General features: G+C 37.9%; 1 protein-coding gene across 1 annotated transcript; it reads left to right on the top strand.

The window, feature by feature from the left end:
- The first annotated feature begins 2,618 nt into the window (after nucleotides 1-2,618).
- Gm20846 (predicted gene, 20846) lies at nucleotides 2,619-3,302 on the top strand. Its single transcript, XM_030251625.1, has one exon. The coding sequence runs from the start codon at nucleotides 2,619-2,621 to the stop codon at nucleotides 3,300-3,302; it is 684 nt and encodes a 227-aa protein (XP_030107485.1).
- Nucleotides 3,303-14,807: the final 11,505 nt, after the last annotated feature.

The raw sequence follows: 14,807 nt of genomic DNA, 5'->3' as shown, positions 1-14,807 counted from the left end.
TTTTTTTTTTTTGAACTTAAATCAACCTGGGAAGATAGAATCTCAGATAAAGATCCTCCATCACATTGGCCTGTGGCCACAACTTAAGGAATGATTTTTTTTTATGACTGTTGTTGAAGGATCTAGCTCTCTATGGATAGTGTCATATTCTATGAAGATGATGTACAGGGTGTGGTGGGGACCGTGGAATGTACTGAAAACGATTTTTTTTGAAGAACTGAAGATCTATGTGCCATGAACAATTAAAGTGTCCTCTAATTTGTAAGTAAATTTTATACATACCTGTGTCCAGTATTCTGTCTACACATATTTCAAAACTAAAATTACCTCATCTATTTCATCCTGTTTTACTGCATTTAATCTCTGAAATTCCTTGTAATCAGAAGTGCTGGTAAATTTTAAAAACCTTTAAAATATGACTGGGAGATATCAGGTTTGTTTTAATTTTATCACAACTTTGTAAGCATGCCCAAGATCTATGTTTTCCTCTTACTTTCCAAAGAATCCATAATTCATGATTGCCATTGGTTTCAATATATGTCATTTAACCCTGTCAAATTCCAGGTTTTTTTGCATAAAAATAGTTCTCCTCTAACTGTGGGTTTTCATAAAGTGAAAATAGGTGTGCTATCCAGTGTGCTGCCTCAAAGAGTCTGGCAATATTTATGATAAGAAGCACAGCTTAAAGATAACCAAGGGAAAGGTTGGAACATGAAAAATAACCACCATGGATGTTGTCAAGTCAGAAACCGAAGACTTTCTCAGAACGAAAATAAAAACAAAAATGAAACAAAACAAAACACAAACCAAACAAATAAATAAAAATCCAACAACCAAACAATAAAAACAATGCAAGGGTGAAATTCTTTGGCAGAATATTACTCAGATCATCAGGCCTTTCAGTTGGGATTTCATTTATTATTTCTAGGAGGCCATATGAAAAGGTAAATTCGAGATGCTGAACGTTTCTGAGTGTAACTAGGGAAGGAACCAGCCTGAGAGGGGTTCTATGATGTAAGCTGAACTAGGGTGATGTCACAGAGCACTGGCTGGAGGTTGCGCATCTATTCCACTTGGAGGCACTAGAATCCATTGAAGGTGAGTTCACTATCTTCACAGTGGTGTGTCAAAGCCAGGTCATTTTTTCCCACAGGCTTTTGGTGCCTGGTCTGTATCAGGAGACAGAATCTTGACAACTAGTATATTTTTCTATGGGTAAGTATATTTATGTAGTAATTAGGACCCTCATAGCTACAGAAAGCTAAAAATTTTCTCTCCTACAGAGAGTTACTGTACAATTTACTTTCTCCATGTTTATTAGCTAGGGAGATGAATGGTCTAGGTTAGTTTATCTCCTGAATTTATTATCCTTGCTAACAATATCTAGATCACAATTCCACTAAAATGCCAAATTCCTCTTTGTCCAAGTGCATGTTAGAAGATATTAGTTCTAAATGGCTGATATTGCCTCAAATTGTTGAGTTGTTCTTGAGTTCACTGATGCAATGGCTTCATCAAATAATTTTGAAGCTGGGTCAGGAGAAACAATAAAGAAGGACAGTGGTGTGCTGTGTCCCTGGGAAGATATTTGTGAATGCAGGCACTTAGCTCAGTCCTTACACGTACAAGAGAGTCATGGTGACCCTTCTGGCCCTTTTATTTTATTTTTCTCTTCTTCTTGATCATTGGGTGTAATAGTCATAGCACAACCTAAATTGACATAGAATTTCAAGGAGATGATCCTCATCAGAGACAAATTAACTCAGGGCTGAAGAAATAAATGTTGATCTGAGTATATTCTTCTGAGCTCTAGAGAATTACTTGTTAATTACACTATTTTTATGTCCTTGTTTTTTTGTTTCTTTGTTTCTTTGTTTGTTTGTTTGTTTGCCTGCTTGGTTAATTTTATTTGAGTTTCTGTATGTTTAGATTTGGCTGTCAGGAAACTCACTGTGTAGACCAGACTAGTCTTTCTCTCACTAAGGTCTGCCTCACTCTGCCTCTTGAGTACTATGATTAAAGTTATGGGTCACCACCACTTCCTATTAACTTCTCCATTTGATTGTTTGTTTTGTTATTTTTTGTTTGAATTTCTCTTTTGTTTGTTTTTCGTTTGATTTTCTTCTGTTTTCTTTTACTTGTTGTTGTTGTTGTTGTTGTTGTTGTTGAGACAGGGTTCCTCTCTATAGCACTGGCTTCCCTGGAACTCACTTTGTAGACCAGGCTGGTCTCTAATTTAGAAATCTGCCTGTCCTTGCCTTCTGAGTTCTGGGATTAAATGCGTGTACCACCATGGCTGACTTATTAACTTCTTATTTTTATAAAATTAATTTTAGGAGCTCAAATCTGTTTAGCATAGTCTTCTTCACATGCTCAGAAGTTCTCGTAGAGAAGAGTCTTGGTCCAGCATTCACTCCCAACCCATAACCATTGCCCATCAGGAATTCATATATATGACAGAGGCAACAGCATTGTGTCTGGCGTAAACGGGCAAGATCTTCAGTCCCAGGCAATGGGCAAGTATGATATTTGAAGAGAATGGAAGCCACTTAGACAGTGTGATCTAGCACAACAGGTCTACAGCCAGGTAGAAGACAATACCTCTGAAGAGTCTGAGCATGACATCACTCAAGAAGAAGAGTAGGAGGAAGCCTTCTTCCCAGGCCCTGGGGAATATTGTTGGCTGCAGAATTTCTCACGGGTGGAAGGAAGGTAATGAGCCTGTCACCCATTGGAAGGCCATCATTCTAGGTCAACTGCCAACAAACCCTTCTCTTTATTTGGTGAAGTATGACGGAATTGACAGTGTCTACGGACAGGAGCTCCACAGCGATGAGAGGATTTTAAATCTTAAGGTCTTGCCTCACAAAGTAGTTTTTCTTCAGGTGAGGGATGTCCACCTCGCCAGCGCCCTGGTTTGCAGAGAGGTACAACACAAATTTGAGGGGAAAGATGGCTCTGAGGACAACTGGAGTGGGATGGTGCTAGCCCAGGTGCCATTCTTACAGGACTATTTTTACATTTCCTACAAGAAGGATCCGGTCCTCTACGTCTATCAGCTCCTGGATGACTACAAGGAAGGTAACCTCCACATCATTCCAGAGACCCCTCTGGCTGAGGCGAGATCAGGTGATGACAATGACTTCTTAATAGGTTCCTGGGTGCAGTACACCAGAGATGATGGATCCAAAAAGTTCGGAAAGGTTGTTTACAAAGTTCTAGCCAATTCTACTGTGTACTTTATCAAATTTCTCGGTGACCTACATATCTATGTCTATACTCTGGTGTCAAATATCACTTAAATTAAAAAAAAATCACAAAGTACAGAAAAGTAAACTTATAGGATTGAAAAAAATGTTTATTTTCCTGTGTTGGGTACCTATGGGTCTTTGACAACCTCAGTATCTTTGTCAATAAAATTTGTTTTGTTCTAAAAATTAATACGTGTGACATGACATGCTTTTAGTGAACACATTGTTGGAAGAGATGGACTATGGTGGAAAGAACATCAAAGCAAGATGAAAGTTGCATCGCAGGCTGTGAACAGTGCATACATCTAATATTGCACAGGCTAAAATGGACAGGACTTAGATTCTGTGGTCTGCATAGTGAGCAAGGAATTGGAGATATGACTTAGAGGAGCAGGGATGGCAGCAAAAGATGGATTTTTAGGAAGAAGGGGAGAAAGACAGGACATAGATAGAATCTCTGGAATGAAGTCTGAGGGAGAAACAACAAGTTGGGGGAAAGAGTGATAGATAAAAGGAATGTGGCCTTGTTACACAAAGTGCAACCCAGAAAACTGATCCAAAGAGACTCAGAAATCAGACAAAATCAGGTTTCATTTGAATAATGAAACCAAATGAAACTTGTCTCTCATTTTAAGATTTATTATCTTTATTTATATGGGTGGGTAGTAGCTTGAGAGTATAGGTGACCACAGAGACATGAGTTGTCAGATCCCATGGAGCTGGCATTAAAGCTGATTGTTAACCATTGGATATGAATTCAAGAAAACAAATCCAGTTTTTTTGCGGTACAAAAGTACTCTTGACAACATGGTCATCTCTCTATTCCCATTAAGATATCTTTTTAAGAAATCCAATATTAACATGCAGAAAAGAGACCAGGTAGAAGTTAAGAAAGATTAAATTGATGGTAACCTTTAAAAACAATAAAGGACACACAAAGGAGTAAAGGACACTGAGGAACAAAAATATTCTAAGATGAAGTTCTCAAAATGTGAAGCAGGAGACCCAGGAAGAATAGAAATTTTCTGCAAGTAGTTAAAATTGGACATATCCACATTAGGTTCTTTGGTTTCTTAACAAATAGCCAGCCGATCGGGTCAAATAGTAATTTAAAAGAGAAAATGAGTATACGGTGAGATAATATATGGTGGGGCATGGATCCTGAATGCTTTCCCTGAGCACTCTTTGCCTGGGATGAATCCTGTGATCTTTTGGATGTCTCTGTGGAGTGCCCCAGATGACCATCAAAATGTTCCCCATGGCCTTTTCCCCTGGCTCTCCTCCAAACATCTGACTCCCAACATACCTATGTACCATTTCAGCCTGTCTATTCCCTGGAAATTCCAGTCTTAAATTTATGTGTGACCTCATTCTCATAAAACAGTGAAGGTGTACTCAATGCATATGTGCTGACCTCTTTTCTATGCCAGTTCTCATGGGTTTCAAACTCTATGAGGTTGCCCAATATGTTGGTCACTACTCCTGAGTAGCCCCTGTGCTTCATGGGGGTCTTACTGGGTCCCATAAGCACTCTGAGTGTTTCTTTTGTTTGTTTGGTTTTATTGTTGTTGTAGTTTTGTTTTTGTTTTTGTTTTCTTTGGTTTTTTTTTTGTTTTTGTTTTTGTATTTTTTTTTTGTTTTGTTTTTAGTCAGGCTTGTCATGGACTCAATCATTTGTGTTTTTTCTCTAGAATAAGTTTAAATGCCAAATGACTTGAAAATACTCTCTATTGTTGATTAATTTTGGTATTTAAGAGAGTTTTTTTGCTAGCTGGATGTCTTAATTAGGGTTCCAATGCTGTGAAAAATCACTATGACTAAGGCAACTCATTAGAAACATTTCATTAGGGCTTTTCAACATTTCATTGCAGTTTCAAAGGTTCAGTCCACTATCATCAAGGAAGTAAACATGCAAGTGGCTGGGAATATGTGGTGGTGGAGAGGAAGCTTAGAGTCTTCTGCATGCAGGGATGGTGTCTTCCACACTGAGCAGAGCTTTAAAGCCTCACAGTTATATGCTTCCTCCAAAGAGGCTACACCTACTCCTATAAGGCCACACCTCCTCGTAGTCCAACTACATTCAGAGTGCCATACTGGTTTCATAGAAACTTGACAAGATCTAGAGTCTTGAAAGAGGAGGAGCCTCAGTTGAGAAAATGCCTCTTTAAGATCAAGCTGTAAGGAATTTTCTTAATTGGTGGGAGAGGACCCAGTTCATTGTGGGTGGTGACACCCTTGTGGTGGTAGTCTTGTGCTCCTCATGGAAGCAAGACTTAAGGAGCATGTCAATAAGCATCACCACTCCATGGCCTATGCATGAGCTTCTGGATCCAAGAACCTGTGTTGTTTCAGTTTCTTTCCCAACTACTTTGATGATGAACAGCAATGTGGAATATAAGCTGAATAAAACTTTTGCTATGGAAATAGCTCTTTGGACATGGTATGTCCTTACAACAATAGAAATTTTAAGTAAGACAATTTCTTAGAGAAACAAAATATCTAATAGTACCACTGTCACTTATCCTATAAGGACAAATAATGTGTAGGTGTTTTATTTTAATTTAAAGGTAAGATATTCTCATGTATATAATGACATGCAATTGTTCTAGTTTGCATCTTTCTCACACTGATGAATACTAACATCAAACATAACTTGGGAATATAAGGGTTATTAGCTTACATGTTACAGACTATTACCAAGGAAGGCAAAACAGGAACTTGAAGCATTACCAGGAAAGAGTGCTTATTGCTTGACCCTATCTTAGTCATTGTTCTATTGCTGTGAAGAGACATCATGGATAAAACAACTATTATGAAACAAAGCATTAACTGGGGGCTTGAATACACTTACAGAAGTTTAGTCCAACATCAAGTTAGTGACCGCAGCACTGGAGCAATAGAACTATTGATCCTTAGACAGAGACAGATATTCTGCCATTACATTGGTTTCTTGAAAACTCAAAGACCACCCTTATTGACACTACCACTTCCTCCAATGAAGCCACATCTTCTCTCATTCCTTCTAATCCTTAAACACACTGCCAATCCCTGGTGACTAAATATCCATATATATGAATCTATAGGGGATATTCTTATTCAAACCACCAAAAATCATGTGGCTTGATCAAATATTTTATTTAAATACAGAGTAAAAGCCTCCCTTTTATAAATGACTACTGATGAGCTTACCCACAGTTGCCTACCCTCACACATCGACCATCAAGGAAGAAAATGTCCCATAGACTTACCCAAAAACCAAGTGAATAGAGACAATTCTTCAATTGTTCTCTCTCCTAAGGTGACGCTAGATTGTCAAGTTGGAGATAAAAAAAAATCCCAGCACATTAAGGTTTATCCTGCTCCATAACCCACACAAACATTATTCATCCCAATCTCCTCCTTCTGACTAGGTATAGACCCACTTCCCTCCATGGCAGAAGTGAAGGGTAAGTACCTCCAACAGCAAGAATACTCAATAATAGGTGACAAGTAGTGAATATGTCTTATAGCCTCACAACACCTACATTCTAATGTGTGTTACACTTTCTGGGAGACACTCCAATCTGTCCAACTTCCTGCCAAGTCAGCTTTAACCAGAAAAAATTCTCATCAATTAATCCAATGACTTTTAATTGATTTATTTCTCCTGAGGGAATGGAGTGTAACCCCTTCATGGATGTATTGGTGTCTGATTCATAAGTAATAAAACCCACTACTATTAACAGCTAAATCACAGGTGCTATGACAAATAACAACTCACATGAGAAGCATCACATTTAGTTAAGCCTTTTCAGAAGTTTTATTGGAGTTTTATTTATGTACTATATAAATCCATTGATTTATTTATTTTTAAGTGTGTAATTTAATGATTCTAAACACATCTCACCACTGTCATTTTTCACTCATTTTTCTGGTACTTCATATGATATTGAAATCTACTATAATACAATAGTGAATTCAGAAAAAAGACCAGTGGTGTGGGTAGCAGCAAAGTTCTTGAGTCTCAAAGACAACAGATACCGTGGCTGAATATTCCAACTACAACAACTAGGTAACATTGGTTCTACACTTAGCATGCCGTTTCTAGAAAAAAAAATTAAAGAATTAAGCCATGTTTCCTCTGAACCTGACATGTTACTATCACAAATGAAAGAAGGATCCATGATCACATGAATATGAAAGGGGCATGAAGCAGCACAACTGTTCAACTTATTGGCAGCTAGTCAGCATTAACACAAGAAGGGACAAAGACAATAAACAGCTTTGAAGACATGTCCAAATGACCACGTTCATTTACAAGTTTTTTACCCATTCCATGCACATTCATTGATTGATTAACTCATTGATTAAAGCCCTCAGGTTCCAATCACTTTTCAGAGAGCATATTGTACTACCTATGAACATTGTACTGTGGACCAAAGCCTTCATCAAAGACCCATGACTGACATTTCAAAACAATTTAACCACAGAATTCTTTATTTGAAACAAAGTGATAGGATCCATCTATCTCTTCAAGGATATCTCCGTTTTGTTCAAAAAGAACAAAAATGCAATGCAAGTTCAGGATATTGATCACCTATCCATGCATCTTAAACCCATAGGTTCTAGCCAGAATGTAAGGTCAGAAGTCTAAACTTCACCTATACTACAACTAACTCTGAAGATATCTAGCAATCTCCAGTTCCTTTCTGGTACTTACCCACACCAAGTCTGCATTAAGGAATATAGTCTAGTGTGAGATAGTGCCAGCAGTTAATTGCAAAATCCCACTCTGAGTTGAGTTGTATGTAAACTCAGACATCTGTAATATAGACACACATGCATATTCACAAATACTCACAGAAAGAGGCAAGAAGTAGAGGAGCTGAATCTTAGAAATCCTCAAGGAAGAGAATGAAAATCTTGTAAGGCACAGAGGTAAGAGAAAAACTGTGTCTTTCTGCACAAAATCAGGCCATTCTTTCTTCCATCACTGAACGGGAAGGCTCACTATCACTTATCACTATCTGATAAGGTATAGACAGTTGATGAAGGATGAATAGTCAGTTTTCATCAAAGGTATTGACTTTGAAGGTGATAGATTGTTCATTCTCTACTGGAAGCCAGATGTCCAAGAGTTTATGGGAAACACAAATGATTTGAATGGGTTGTAACAAAGGGGAGAAGACGAGATATGAAGTTGGCAGGAGGAGATAGGTGGGAATGGGCCAGGTTTTGTTCTGGGAGGAGTTACTAAAAGAATTGGAAAGTAAATTCCATCAAAATATAGTGTATGAAATTCTCAAGGAATTAAGGAAAGTAGTTCTTAATATACCATGTCTGTACTGAACACACACAGACCACTTATATGTCCATCTTCTAAATAACAAATTCTTATACAGCAGTTTCATTACATTGAGGGCAAAAGTAATCCAGAGGTTATTTAAAATAAAGAAGAATCTGGGGAGATGTCCCAGGGGTAAAGCCAAGTGTTTGGTCAAACATTCACCTACAACACCAGTGCTTAGGAATTGGAGTGGCAGAGACAGAAGGATGACTGTGGCTTCCTGAATGTCAGCCTCACTCCTAGCTCAGCAAGAAACCCTGTCACAAGGGGAAAAATAGGGAGTGAAGTAGCAGAAAACAGTATACCCTTCCCTATCCTCTGCACTTACCTGTATATTTCTGTATGCATACACACATCAATATGATTACTTTATAAAAGAGGTTACTTTGCATAAATTATAGGCAAAAGCAATGTTGTTTTAACCTAGAGACCTGAAGACTTTTATATCATTAGGGGCCTGGAGAAACTCTCCAGATATAGAGGATTGATATATCTTCTTCCTGTGCTAAGGAAACCTCAGTTAAGTGTGTGTGTCAGTGACTTTAAACACCTTTCTTCCTCTAGATTCCTATTTATACCACAGAATGGTCTGTAAATAATGAAAATATGAAAATAAGACTTTTTCAGGGTGTTGCCTTCTTTTAAAATCATATTTATAATATTTTACTAAATCGATGGGAAATCTTCTGCTCCAAGGAACAATGGATTCAATCCTGTTGACTTCTGTTTTATCCCATTATGAATAGGAATTAATTATACATCAACATTTCTCACGATTTGAACTAAATCAGGAATAAGGGATATGTTTCCATGAAAATAAGTAATGCCAATATGGTTAATCAAGTAGAAATGTGTGTGTGGGTGTGGGGTGGGGTTAGGATGCCTTTGGATTATTTGAGAATGATGGCTGATCAGAAATATGTTATGCAAATAACCCTAAACTGTGAGAAATGAAAAGAAATGATATAAACTATACTACCAAGTGTCATGGCCACTTATTAGTTGATTTCATTTTCTTTTTCATTCCTTTATTCTTTTGAATAAATGTGTGCCACAGATGATCACACGTTCAAATGTGTTAGTTTTCCAGGTGATGGGCTGTTTAGAATGAATTAGAATTTGTTTTATTATTAAAGGAGACTTGTCACAGAGCCTTGAAATATCAAAAACCCATCAGGCTCTCTCTCTCTCTCTCTCTCTCTCTCTCTCTCTCTCTCTCTCTCTCTCTCTCTCTCTCTCTTTCTCTCTCTCTCTCTCTCTCTCTCTCTCTCTCTCTCTCTCTCTCTCTCTCTCCCTCTTTCATTACTCTCTGCCATCTCCATCATAAGTTGTTGGCTCTCAACTACTGCTCTACATGTTTTGCCTCTGTGTTGCCATGATGTCTACCATGATATCCTGGACTTGCCCTCTGGAACTCTAAGACCACAATTAAATGTTTCCTCTTATAAGTTGGTTTGGTCATGATGTCTCTCACAGCAAGAGAACAGTAACCAAGACATACATACTCCTGTTTATTTTTTGAAACATTCTTTATTTCTTTCATTAAAGTTACCTTTAATGAAAGGTCCATTGAACAGTTTTAAGAATAATGTTAATGGGCCCATATAAATAGTGCCAATAGGTGTGGCACTCTCAGGAGGTGTGGAATAGTTTCATGAGGTGTGACATTGGTGGAGTAGTTGGGACACTGATGGAGATGTGTCTTTGTTGAGTTGGTGTGATCTTGTTGGAAGAAATGCAACAATTTGGTGGTAGGCTTGGATGTCTGCTGTCCTTAAGCAATCTCCAGTTTGACACAGTCTCCATCTGCTTCCTGTATATCAAGACCTAAAACTCATCTCCTTCTCCAACACTGTGTCTGTCTGAAGGCAACCATGTTTCCAGCCATGAAAATAATGGAGTAAACATCTGAAAAGAAGTTACAAAGTGTTCAAAATTTACTATGATCCTGGTGACACTTCATGTCAATAGAACCCATACTAATACTCACATAAACACTCAAAAACACATTTGATGTTGAGTGGGAACAGACTTTAATGCCCTCTGCCTACTGCCAGGAAGCTATTCATTTCCAAGCAGCTATCAGATGAAGATGTAGAACTCTCAGCTCCAAATGAACCATGCCTGCCTGGATCCTGACATATTCTTAACTTGATGATAATGGACTGAAATTCTGAACCTGTAAGCCAGCCCCAATTAAATGGTTTTCTAATAAAACATGCATTTATAAGTGTGTCTGTTTACAGCAATAAAATCCTAACACACACATGTACATATTCACCTAGATATACTGAGTCACAGACACACACACATGGAAATATTCACACACACACACACACACACACACACACACACACACACACACACACAAACACATTCATTTACAGGGACTTTAGATTCAGCCAGTACCCATGCAATTTAATTGGGGTGTCGAATACAGGTGTTTGTGGAACATGACTATTGCTCTTTCTTTTAGGAATTATGTGGACAATATCTGCACACTCACTTCATTCCTCCTCAACATCAGAAATCTCAATTTAAAGAAAGTGAGATAATGAGAAGTAGTTTTAGATACCTCTTTTTTTTTTTCATTTGAGTAGCTTCGACTTCAAATCACCAAGGAAAAATAAACATAACAGGAAAGAAATTCATATTAAAATGCCCTTGACAAGCTCATAATACATTCTCCATAATGAATATAAACTTTTATTTAGAATTCCCAAGGAAATGAGACTTTTGAAAAATCCTTAATTTCAGATAGGCTTTGGTATTTCATTTCCCTGCAAAGGAAAACCAATGTAAAAAGACAGAATCTAGATTGCATTGTGCACAAGTTGAATCAGAAACATTTGATATTGTGCATTCAGGGACTCACCACATTTTTACAAATATATATATATATTGGGGGGGTGAAAGGAGACATCTGGAGAACAATAAGACCCTCATTAGCATTTAACATTCCTGAAGTCAAGTAATAACCTCTAACAACATCAATAACAACAACAACAAAAACAACAATAATAGATGTTCATTAGAAAGAATTTTTTTTAATAACCTTCCATTAGCCTCAGAAAGAGGGGGCATAATCCATCTGCAACACTTTATAGATACTTATTACAATTACCACTAAAGTTTTTAAAATAATATGGATTTTTAAAAATGAAATTGAATTAAAATAGATTTTTTTAGCTGTTAAAAGGGGGAAAATGTGTTCTAGAACGAAATAAAGAGTGTAAGAACTAATTGATTTTTTTAATAAAGAACATCCTTATAACTCATGTGTCAGTAAGTATCAGAATTATAATGCAGTGGATTTTCTCATTGTAGAATAATTTTAATGTGTTTGAATATTTCCAGATTCAAGAATGGATCTCAGAATTTTCACAAGACAAGAAGAAGTCACCAAGTAGTTTCTCGCTTTTGTTTCAAAAGTCTTCGTTCCTTTTCTGCAGAGTCCCAGACATTCCAGGGAAGGGTTTGAAACATCCAACAACTTCTGAGACCATAACCTCAGAGGGAAGCTACCTTTCTCAGTAAATGGAACTAGGAAAGCTGAAAAGATTCATCCAATCGCTTTAGAACAAAAGTGGCAGCTGGTACACAGAACAAGGTATCATTTAGCAACTCAGCCAAGAAATAAGAGGATTTGAAATGATAATAACACAGAGTAATAAAAACCACTATGCAATTGTAATTTAATCGCATATATATACTTTGGACAGAGAAAGCAATCAAATCTTGGGATCTCTCTGCTCAGCACAATGAAACTCTGGGTCATGCTGCAGATGTCCCAAGTTTATGGCTCATCTCAGATATTGGAAGTCTCTGGGAAACTAGAACTACATCATGTAAGTGCTGTGAGTCCAAAGACATGACTTCATAAATTGTTCAAGTCCTCATCTTGCTTGGAAAAAAAAAATCACAAAGCACCAGAAGTAATAAGAAGTTCATGGTATCAATGTCAACAGGTAAGCACTACTAACAAATATCTGTTAAGCATTGGATTGTTACCAACACAAATGAGGAGATGATTTTTAAATTTAAATGCAGTTACATTTTAATAATTCGTAGTAATGTTAAGTGTCCAGTGTGAAACTGTGGGTTTAGGGGAAGTTGATGAAGTGAGAGAGAATATGGCCAGCAGAAGGTTCTGTGCTCTGTGAAGGCTGACATGGGAGGAGTGAAGGATAATTACCATGCATCCCTGGTTGTGCATCTGGTTGTGTAAATCCACTGACACTACACGGATGGGGGTGAACTAGGGGAAGACAATGGTACCAGATTCTTAGTCTCTGGCATCCCATATAGGGCCTTAAAAAAACATAGACAGTCTAATGTTTTAGAGCTTTATTTTAGACAGCAGTGAGAAAAACAAAGGGTAAAAAGATTGTTAGACTTGCCATGGCCAAAAGGAGAGATGGGGAAAGACATAGAAGGAAGGACAGAAAGCAAGTTAGAGAGTAAGAAAGGTGAACACTTAGAGAAAGAGGTAAAAGTTTACAGAGTAAGGATTGTAAAAGTTAGAGAGAGAGAGAGAGAGAGAGAGAGAGAGAGAGAGAGAGAGAGAGAGAGAGAGAGAGAGAGAGAGAGAGAGAGGGAGAGACTGATGTAGGGCTAAGTAGCCTCTCATATATTGGGCTTGTTATCTTGCTGTTGCTAGGTAACTAGAAGTTATCTAACCCGAAGATCAGAACCTTTGGTCATTTTGTATGTGACTGCTAGCCATTAGCCACTGCTGGGCGGGAGTGCTTGTGGGTTTGGTAACTTTACCAGGAGCCAGGGTTTCAGAAACACTGAGTAAATGCCTTCCTTCCCATGTAGGTGAAAATTACGACCCATTAGGCTTCATCAGGTTTAAGGACTTCAGCATGACTGGAGACCAGGCATTTTGTACATAGCACAATGCCCCAAGCTCAATGATCAAATTTAACTCTAGCCCCTAGATTTTGTGGTTTCTCAGGCAGAACACCAGGAAAGAGGATGTGAGTTTGAAACTCTGGACACTCCCACCATAAGAAATCAAGGCATGGAGGTGGGGTGGGGTAAAATGATCTTAGAAGAAATCTGTAAAACAGTGAAAGGACAATTGAAAAGACATATGGAAAAGACCAGTAACAGGGGATGCCTCAGGAGACCATCCTTGTTTTCATAGCTTGGCAAGACAAAATTCAAATGACCAGTAGTACTGGAGGAGAGTCTGTGAATGCATCAGGGAGGGTAGGGTAAGGGTAGGAGGGAGTGAGGGAGGGTGAGATAGAGAAAAATGTAGAAGAAGAAAAAGAAAGTGAAGGAGAAGAATATGGAGAGGAAGAGAGAAGAAGGAAAAGAAGAGGAATAGGTGGAGCAGAACGACAAGGAGAAGGAGAAGGAAGAAGAACAAAAGAAGAGGAAGAGCAAAAAGAAGGAGGAGGACTTGGAGAAGTAGAAAAGGAGAAGGTTAAATAAGGAGGAGAGAAGGAGAGAAGGAGAATAAGAGAAGGAGGAAGAGAAGGAGAAGTCAAAGGCATAGAAGAAGAAGAAGAAGAAGAAGAAGAAGAAGAAGAAGAAGAAGAAGAAGAAGAAGAAGAAGAAGAAGAAGAAGAAGAAGAAGAAGAAGAAACAGGAGTAGGAGGAGAAGGCGAAGGAAAAGGAGAAGCAGAAGGAGAAAAGAATAAGGAGGAGAAGGATAAGGCAAAGAAGGAGAAACAATAGAAGAAGAAGGTAAACAAGGAGAAGAAATGAGAAAAGATGAGAGGCATAGATAGACAGACAGAGACAGAAAGACAGAGAAACTTAGACATACAGAGTGAGACATGCACATAAACATTCACACAGAGACACACAAGTAGGCACAGAGACAGAGAAAAATATACATATAAAGAGAGACATGCACAGAGACATTCACAGAGTTACACACATTCACACAACTTAATTAAGAAGTATTTAGAAAACTATGTCTATGAAATCACGAGGATATTAAGTACTAAATTATGTGAGCAATGAGGAGGAATGAGAACCAAAATAAATTTTGCAAGTCCTCCAACATTCTCCATGCTTCCACACAGCTTAAGCTGTGGGAGTATCAGTTATAGGGCTGTAACTTTTGTTTTCTTCATTTATAATTTATAATTTACTGTGAATCTCCTTTCTCCACCATTCAATATGGTCAGTAGTTTCCATGTGGAAGGACTTTCCAAAGCATGGCATCTAGTGACAAAGAGAAAACAATTTAAAAAAAGAGTCTCTATGCT

The sequence above is a fragment of the Mus musculus genome, chromosome Y, assembly GCF_000001635.26.
Source record: "Mus musculus strain C57BL/6J chromosome Y, GRCm38.p6 C57BL/6J".
NCBI classification, from domain to species: domain Eukaryota; kingdom Metazoa; phylum Chordata; class Mammalia; order Rodentia; family Muridae; genus Mus; species Mus musculus.
This window is presented reverse-complemented; position numbering and strand designations above follow the sequence as displayed.

Excerpts from the sequence above, each read along its gene's own strand:
- Gm20846 (XM_030251625.1), top strand. The coding sequence starts at position 2,619 with ATGACATCACTCAAGAAGAAGAGTAGGAGGAAGCCTTCTTCCCAGGCC.